The sequence below is a fragment of the Zeus faber genome (genome assembly GCF_960531495.2).
Source record: "Zeus faber genome assembly, chromosome: 22".
NCBI lineage: Eukaryota > Metazoa > Chordata > Actinopteri > Zeiformes > Zeidae > Zeus > Zeus faber.
The window spans coordinates 7878291-7887656 of record NC_137209.1 but is presented as its reverse complement, the minus strand read 5'-3'; the positions used below and the strand labels follow the sequence as shown (position 1 = coordinate 7887656).

Sequence of the window (9366 nt, the reverse complement as noted above, 5' to 3'; positions counted from 1 at the left end):
ACCCACTCACACACACGCACACACACACACACACACACACACACACACACACACACACACACACACACAGACGCCAGACCGAGGCAGATCTCTTCGCAGCTCAGTCGTTCGCATCAAGAGATACAACCAGGTATGTTCGGCGCTATTATTACGTTATTAGTGCCTTATTTCTCCGGTCAGACTGGTCGAATAACTACCCGAACAAAGTGGACGCAGACGCGTGCGAATGTAACTCGGCGAGGCGATAAATCGCGAAACCTGGCGATTGTATTAAGACGTCGCGAAGACGTGGGAGCCGGTGGAAAATGGAATTGGAACAGTAACGCACCCGCTCGGATGCTGTGTATCTCTAGCACGGGCGTGCGCGGACCGACGCGGCCCGTCCCCGTGTGCGCGTTGTTGAACTCCCGGTTTGTTTCAAATGACTTTCTGGGCCCCGCACAAATCTCAGGTTTAAACCTGCAGCTTTTTTTCCGTTTATTTTTATTGTTGTTTTTTTTGTTTTTATTATTATTATTATTATTATTATTGTTATTGTTATTGTTCGGTTGTGTTAAACTCCCGGTTTGAGCGTCCATGTTAAACCGTGTCAAGCGGCTGTTCTGAACTGCTGGACCGAACCGATACGGCACGGCCAACACCAGCGCCTGGCGCCCGGAGAAAAGAAATAAGAGATTACCATCAATTACGTGCTTTTTTTCAAACGATATATATATATATATATATATAAAAAATATATGTTTTTTTTAAATCGACACTTTTGAAAATGTATGTTCGGAGTAGTACCCACAAAGTACCCCTAGGGGTACGAGTACCCTCGTTTGAGAAACACTGCTCTAGTATATTAAGGGGGATAACAGTGAAACTAGGATCAGAACAGTCGTTATTCTACATTGCAAGTTTTAATACTGTGTGTGTATGTATGTATGTATATATATATATACACACACACACACACACACACAACTTGAACTTAATTTGACCTTCTCTAAACGTTTGAATGCACATCCATGAATCCAACTGTTCAGCGTCTCAGTACTTTTTGCACAACTTCGCTGTTCTCTCACAAGGAGCCGAACGGCAAAATGCACAACAGGTGTTTGCTCCATGAATCGACCAATACATTTCCTGGTTCAATTAGAATTGGTAACTAAACAGTCCTCTTCATCATGCTGATAAACATTTTGACATCATGCGCCCAAGACGACGCCTAACAACTGATCGACAGTACCTCGCAACCTTGCGAGGCTTCAAGCGCTATGCATCAGCCACTGTTGACACCGGACGAGCCTTTGGTGGTGGTGGTGGTGGTGTTACGGTGTGGGCAGGTGTGTCTAGTCAATACAGAACTGTCCTACACTTTGTGAAAGGTACAGTGACAAGCCCATACTACCTGCATAACATCATTAATCCAGTCATTGTGCCCCTGCATGAACAACACAGGCCTCATTTCATCTTCATGGACGACAATGCTCCAGCTCATCGAGGTCGCATCACTAGGGAACGGCTGCTGGAGACTGGGGCACCTCAAATGGAGTGGCCTGCACCTTCTCCAGACCTTAATCCCATAGAAAACCTATGGGATCAGCTGAGTCGCCGTGTAGAGGCTTGTAACTCTGTGCCCCAGAACCTCAATGACCTGAGGGCCCTTCAAGTAGAGTGGGGGGCCATGCCTCAGCAGACAATAAGTTGACTTGTGAACAGCATGAGACGTGGTTGTCAAGCTGTAATTGATGCTCGAGGCCACATGACGAGTTATTGAGACATTGACATTTTTTGTTGGGGTAAACCCACCGGAAATCACCATTGCATGCTTCTACTTTAATGCCCTACTTTCATGATATACAGTAATATCACTGCAGGGTGAACTTTTCACATTTTCCATAAATTTCAACCTAAAGCCAGATATCCCTAACTTTTTGTGAGTAGTGTATATATAGCAATGCACACATTGTATGTGTATTTTATTTATATATCAGTGTTATATGTTGAGCGAATTGATTGATCAACGAGGACCCGCGTTATTTCACGTTAAAGGGGCGTGGCTGGTATATATAGTGCATACCCCTAACGGGAGCAGCCGAAAGAAGAAGTATATATAGTGTATATAGTATATATAGTATAATAGTGTCTTCTTCTTTCGGCTGCTCCCGTAGAGTGCATTTAGTGTCTATAGTGTATATAGTATATATAGTGTGTATAGTATGTATAGTGTATATAATGTGCATAGTATATGTAGTATATAGTGTATATAGTATATATTGTATATATAGTGTGTATAGTGTATATAGTGTATATAGTGTGTATAGTGTATAAAGGGGTGATGAGATGCTTGACACTGAGACACCGTGGTATTGTATGCAGTGTACAATACAGACTGGTCAGAGAGTTGGTCGTTAAGTGAGGACTACCTGTATAAAATAATCTATAAAACAAATACCAAAAAAAAACAAAAACTATTTTGCCGTTTTGCTAGGGACCCTGTGAAGGACCCCCCCCCACAGCAGCAGACGTAGCAGTTTTAACAGCTCTCGGGGCAGGCAGGGGAAGGGACGGGCGAGGGGCTCAAACCGGGACCACGGTCTGTACAGCCGACAACGGAGGGCGGGCGAAGGGGCGGAGTCCACATTCTACAAGGCGGGAACAGGGTCGGTTCCAGGCAGGCAAGGACCTGGACTTGAACCCTGGAAAGCTGGCTGGAAGATACTAGGCAATCAGACACCGCCAGAGGGAACCGGGACCGGTAGAAATACACAGAAGGCGACCTTAGCTGTGAAACCCGGACCGCATGTTGAGCAGCGCTGGTCCGCCCGGCGCTAAATTCTGTTCTTTTTTTTTTTTTTTTTTCCCCTCCACCCTTTTCCCTCTAACCACCAGCCTCAGATATGGCCTTCCAGTATCAGCCGCAGCAGGTGGTCACCACGGTGGTCACGGCCAACGCCCCGGGCATGTGGAGCACCGACATGTGCGACTGCTGCACCGACATGGAAACCTGTAAGTCTGCTTGACTACATCCAAATCCTCCAGCGAGCGGCACGCAGGAAGCCGGCGGCAGGAAGCAGCACGGCCTGTTTTTCTCATATTGTTAAAACCTCAACATGACAGAGTTTGACGAGCAGGGCGGAGGCATCAGTTCCACCGCTGGTGTAGGTCTTCGCGCGAACAAGCACACGTTGAGCCGCAAGCGCCTGGTTTCCTGCATTCTGGTGGATGTCGATGCGCTGATTAGTGACTTTTCTGTATCGATTTATGGTGGAAATGTTTTCATTTATGGAAAAGTCAAAAGTCTTCAAAAAGTTTCTTAGTTTTATTGGGGGGCGGGGAAGGGGGTGTTCTACATATTGAGGGGGTCGTATCCCCTGCGCCGCCCCCTCCCCCCGAAATCTACGCCTATGAAATGCAGCGATGGGAATTCCTTAATGATTAACAATACACAATAAGAGACAAACGTAAAAATGAACAACAAACCAAAAACATAAACCTTCTCATACACGAGCAACAGGAATTTGGCAATATGCTATAAACCAGGGCTACCCAAACTTTTTCCTGTGAGGGCCACATAACTTTTCCCTTCTCTGATGGGGGCCGAGGTCAGTTTGTAACAGAAAAAGTGTGACGATCGCAGGGGTGCCTAAACGTAAACATTTATTGTTTTCCAGAAAGCCACACATAACCAAATATTAATAACCCTTTCCGGGATCTTCACAGAAAAAAAAGTCAGGAAATAAATAATAACACTATGAATGAAATAAACAACACTATTTGGGAAATAAATAATAACCAAATAACCCTCTCTGGGCTCTTCACAGAAAAAATTAAGTCGGGAAATATATAATAACACTATTTATGAAATAAATAATAACCAAATAACCCTCTCTGGGTTCTTCACAGAAAAAAAGTCCATTGAACAATAACTTTCTGTTGTGCCGTGCGCAATCTTAACAGGTAAAAGTTTAGCTTAGTTGTCAGAGCAGAATCTCTTACTCAAATGACTCATATGAGCGGTCTCTAAAGTTCCTGTGTTCCCTCCTTATAACCCTTTTGTAGGTTCCTTTAGGCTTGTAGACGCCGCTGTTTGCAGCTCTCTCTCATCAACTTCCCTGTGAAAACCACAAAACAAGCAGGCTGATAAACCGGACTAAGTGACACAATACCTACACAGCACAATACATTTCACGACCAGTATGGTTGTGGAAATGGATTTTATCCCGGTAGATTTTTCAATTTGTTCAAGTCGGAAAAGTGAGCTTACCTATGTATGTTCATCAGCGTGAACCGTGGGCCTGCATCTGGCTGGCGAGAAGTTGAATGTCAGGTTCCATTCTAGCCACAGCCAGTCTCAAGCACTGATGCAGATGTTCCTCTGTCAGTCTCGACCTCATCGGCGTTTTCAGGTGTTTCACGTGTGAAAAGGTTTGCGCGCAGATATACGTGCTGCCAAAGAAGTGTAAAACATCTTCATTACGTGTTTTTTTTTTGTGTTAGGGTACGTGTCGTTTGGGAAGGCGGCATAGAAGTCAATGAGACCGTTGGGCAAGAAAGGGGTTCACACCGAACTCCGCCTTCAGCATTTCCAGTGCTTCCACACACTTTTCAGCTGGGAACGGGACCGCTGGGTTTCTCTGTGGGGAGGTTTTGGGGTAGCAGGGAGACGGATGAAGTTGTGCTTTTTCGCTTGTTCCAAAAGCAGCGCAAGCTTCACCTCAAATGCCTTGATGTGGGAATACATGTCGCAAATGAGTTTCCCCCCGGCCTCGCAGCTGCAAGTGAAGGCTGTTCAGCATTTCTGTCACGTCTGTTAAAAATGCGAGGTGCCATTTCCATTCTGGGTCGATCGGCTCTGGGACCGCTTTGTCTTTCGAATGAAGAAACGCGTTAATTTCGGGTAGCGGCTCGTAAAAACGCCTCAAAACCCCGGCTCAACCATCGGACCCTCTGTGTAGTACAGCACATCGCCGTGCGCGGACTCCAGTTCCGACAGGAATTGTTGGAACTGCCTGTGTTTAAAGTCCCTTCGCTCTGATGACGCTTATGCATGACACCACAACCTTCATGACAGAATCCCGCTTCAACACTTTGCAGCGCAGTGCTTGCTGGCGAATTGGACAGTGGACTTGTAGCGGGGCGGTGAGACCCCGTTCTTCCATCTCCCGGTTCATGCGTCCGGTTAGACCCCGAGACGCGCCCACCTCACTAGGAGCCCCGTCAGTCGTGATGCTGGCAAGCTTTGACCAGTCTAGGTCCAACTCTTCCATGGTTTGGCGTATTTTGCCGAAAATATCCCCCCCCCCGTTGTAGTCCCTTTGAGACTTTGGAGGGCTGCCGGCTCCTCGCACATCTCAAAGTTTGCGCTAACTCCCCGAATAAAAATGAGCAGCCGCGCTGTGTCTTGCACGTCCGTGCTCTCATCCAGTGCCAATGAAAAAAAGTCAAAATTCTTCCGTCTTCTGCTGCAGCTGGGCATTTACATTACCCCCCGATTTCTTCGCTGCGTCTGGTGATTGTACTCGCCGACAGACTCACGGCATTAAAGACGTCCTTCTCCTCGGGACAACACCTCTTCCGCGACAGCATTCAAACATTTCTTGACAAACTCTCCATCAGTGAAAGGTTTACCGCTGCTCGCTATCAGTCGAGCAACCCGAAAGCTGGCCCGAACGGATGACTGGTTCAGCTGAGCTCGGCGTACAAATGTATTCTGCTGAGCTAACAGTCCACTTTTTAGCTTTGAGAGTTTGTCTGCTCGCATTTGGCCTCGCAAGTTATCATACTTGTCTTTGTGACGGGACTCATAGCGTCGGCGCAGATTGTATTCTTTGAATACCGCCACCGCCTCTTGACAGATGAGAGAAACAGCCTTTTCTTTGCATTGAACCAAAAAAAATAATCGTTTGACCACTGCAGGTTATATACCCTGCATTCTGTATCAAATTCTTCTCTTACCTGACCTTTTCGCCATTATTCCGTTCTATTTGACAGGGGCTAGTCTAGGATTTGCGTGGCCAGACGGGAAAAAAAAAAATCATAATGCGTCTCTGGTATTGTTCAGGGGGCCGGGCCAAATGTGGAGGGCCTTAGTTTGGGGACCACTGCTATAAACCCAACGATGACTTATAATTGTATTTTATTTTTTTATTTTTTCAATAAACCTGATGTTTCTGTTTAGACATTCTTCCTAATGTTCCGGTCAGCCAGTCGGGGCACGTTGAGCTTTACCCTGGGCTCCCGTTTTATTTGCTCTGTAAACTTTCACCGATTTCCCCTTATCAGTCCACCAAAATCCACCAAAAACAAAACCCCGTCTCTGAACAAATTGGAGGCGAGAAATAAGCAGCTGCTCTCCGCTCATGTAACATCTACAAGGCCTGATTTAAATGTTTGTTCCGACTTCCACCGCGGCGTCCGGAGCTGGCGTGGCTCGGGTCTCTCTTTTTCTTTTGTTTCATTCGATTACGAAATGTCGGGGGAAAAAAAAACCGAAATAAAATAAATACATCGACCGTTTTGTTTGGAGAAAGGCGGAGTGGATCCCACGCTGTAGCCAACAGTACACTCAACCTACCGTGGACACACACACACAGAGCAAATATTTACATTTTCCTTGCTGCAGTTTTGTCAGGACGGTTGATTTCAGTTCCTCTTTCCTTCCGGCGGCGTCCCAGCCGCGGGTGGAGTTACTCAGACGGAGGGCGCTTCTAATTGACGCCCCCGGTGACGTGTCGGAGGGCAGCGAAGCTGGAATGGCTCGTGTCGCCGAGCCTTCTGAGTCTTATTTCACAGGGTGTGCGTGTGTGTGTGTGTGTGTGTGTGTGTGTGTGTGTGTGTGTGTGTGTGTGTGTGTGTGTGTGTGTGTGTGCGCGCGCCAGCAGACCCGTCGGAGACCCACATATATGTGCACAAGCACCGCAAAAGTCAGTCCTGCGTAATAGTTCGAACGCCCATAACCACCGCCACTGTAGGTTTCCCATCCGCAAGGCGTTGGTCGAATTTTCGGCTCCAAAAAAAAAGCGCCGTTTCTCAGCGAAAACGGTCGGTCGGATGCGCCCATAACGGGCCCACGTTGGATGCGCGTTCGGGCGGAGTGGCTCGAATAGCAGCGAGCGAGCATGCACCACCCGCCCCAAAAGGAATGGATTCAATGTGTTCACTTGCTTCCCTCTAAGTGTCCTTGCTTCCTCCCCGAAGGCTGCTGCGGCTTTTGGTGCTTCCCCTGCATGCAGTGCAAGGCGGTCAGCGACTTCGGGTGGTGCTGCCTCCTCCCTATGCTGGACTTCTGCTGCGTGGTGTCCTGCTGCCTGCGCTCCTCCATGAGGGAGCGCTACGGCATCTCGGTACGTGGCACACACGGCTCGTCGGGCGTCTCCGTCTATGGAGTTGGGGAGTCGGGGCGGGGTTGCTAAAGGTCTCCGCCCGGCTCGCCCCTCTCCGCCTCCTGCGTAGCCGTACGTTCTGCGGCTTGACGCACTGAGGAGGTGTTTGGAGAGTGGCTTTTACTTTTGACTTACATTTTCTGTAGTTCCTGCCGACGCTCTCGCTTCTGCTAATGCAGACAACGACACTGTGGTGACCTCCCCCCCCCCCCCCTCTCTCTCTCCCTCCCTCCCTCTCGCGCTCTCTCCCTCTCGCTGTCTCTCTCTCTCTCCCTTTCTCTCCCTCTCTCTCCCTCCCTCTCTCTCTTTCTCTCTCTCCCTCCCTTTCTCTCTCCCTCCCTCCCTCTCTCCCTCTCTCTTTCCCTCTCTCTCTCCCTCCCTCCCTCCCTCTCTCTCTCCCTCCCTCCCTCCCTCTTTCTCTCCCACCATCCCTCTTTCTCTCCCTCTCTCCCTCCCTTTCTCTCTCCCTCCGTCCCTCCCTCTCTCCCTCCCTCCCTCTCTCTCTCTCCCTCCCTCTCTCCCTCCCTCCCTATTTCTCTCCCTCCCTCTTTCTCTCCCTCTCTCCCTCTTTCTGTCCCTCTCTCCCTCCCTTTTGCTCTCCCTCCGTCCCTCCATCCCTCCCTCTCTCTCTCTCCCTCCCTCTCTACATCTCTCTCGCGCTCTCTCTCCCTCCCTCTCTCTCTCCGTCCCTCCCTCTTTCTCTCCCTCTCTCCCTCCCTTTCTCTCTCCCTCTGTCCCTCCCTCTCTCCCTCCCTCCCTCTCTCTTTCCCTCCCCCTCTCTCTCTCCCTCTCTCTCTCTCTCTCTCTCTCTCTCCCTCTCTCCCTCCCTCTCTACTTCTCTCTCCCTCCCTCCCTCTCTCCCACCCTCCCCTCCCCTCGCAGGGCTCCTGCTGTGACGACGGCTGTAAGCTGTGTTGGTGTTACCCGTGCACGTGGGGCCAGATGGCTCGGGAGGCCAAACTTCGGAAGCACCTCCCGGTCAGCACGGCCGTGATCACCACCCAGGCCATTTGAGGCGGCGTGGGGGCGTGTTCGGTCCCCCCCCCCCCCAAAAAAGAAATTGTGATTACACTTATTCATTCCCACCCGTTCACTTACAGGCTCATGACTTGGACCAATTTTTTTTTTTATATGATAAGACATTAAGTGGAAGACGAGAGTATTCCATTTTACTGACCATTCCACGGCCATAATTCACAAAACTAACGTTGAATAAATAAATAAATAAATGAATAATATAAGTTGCACTTAAGTTGATGGTAATGTGTTCAATTACCTTTGGCTTTTTTTTTTTTTAATCGTTGTTTGTGACCGCCTTCAATAAATTTGTCACATTTCCAGATTATTTGTACATTCAGCCATTTTATCCAGGTTGACCTGGTGAGGCGGCATTTATTGGTTTAAAGATAAATGATGGATAGATTCGATTTTCCACCGGAGAGAGAGTTAGTCCTGGACACAAATGCCAACGCCTACACATCCATTTATTCAAACTCAAGTGATATGAAGTGATTTGTATGTTTACGTGTTGAAATGTGTTTTTCTATATAGCGATCGTATTCCTACTGCTTGCGCTTCGGTTGAAGCGCTGTATTCGTTTGGAGTTCACAGCAGAGGGCGCTGTGTCACCACATTTTAAAGGCTAACCCCTCTGCTGCTCAAACCCAGAGGACTTGTACTCCCTGGAGCCAGTAGCCTTGCTTCGATTGCTAATTGCCGTTATGGGAGTGTTTTATGTGCAACAACTCAATGCATTTCCTGGTGTTAATGTCAAATTGTCAATAAACGTAATTTTTTCATTTATAATAGCAGAAGTGTAAGCGTGGTCCTACTGTTCTCATCGTTCTCACTGCTGTCACACGGCTAATGTCCAGATATGATGGGGAAAATAAATGTCAGTCAATATATATATATATATATAAATATATATAGGTCTCTAGAATGCACACGCAAATAATAAGATGCAAAAATAACAATTAGGCCGAGTAAACCATGG

The 9366-nt window shown here is 48.0% G+C and overlaps 1 protein-coding gene across 1 annotated transcript; it reads left to right on the top strand.

The window, feature by feature from the left end:
• The first annotated feature begins 31 nt into the window (after positions 1–31).
• On the top strand, positions 32–9178 carry ponzr1 (plac8 onzin related protein 1). Its single transcript, XM_080022951.1, has 4 exons — positions 32–130; positions 2878–2994; positions 7186–7331; positions 8253–9178. Exons 2-4 carry the CDS (start codon positions 2886–2888, stop codon positions 8382–8384), a joined length of 387 nt encoding a protein of 128 aa, XP_079879077.1. The 5' UTR covers positions 32–130; positions 2878–2885; the 3' UTR covers positions 8385–9178.
• Positions 9179–9366: the final 188 nt, after the last annotated feature.

Bases quoted from the DNA above. Each gene is read 5' to 3' on its own strand.
- ponzr1 (XM_080022951.1), top strand. From the start codon at position 2,886: ATGGCCTTCCAGTATCAGCCGCAGCAGGTGGTCACCACGGTGGTCACG. The intron at 2,995-7,185 runs GTAAGTCTGCTT...TCCTCCCCGAAG, and splicing joins CTGCACCGACATGGAAACCT to GCTGCTGCGGCTTTTGGTGC. The intron at 7,332-8,252 runs GTACGTGGCACA...CTCCCCTCGCAG, and splicing joins GGGAGCGCTACGGCATCTCG to GGCTCCTGCTGTGACGACGG.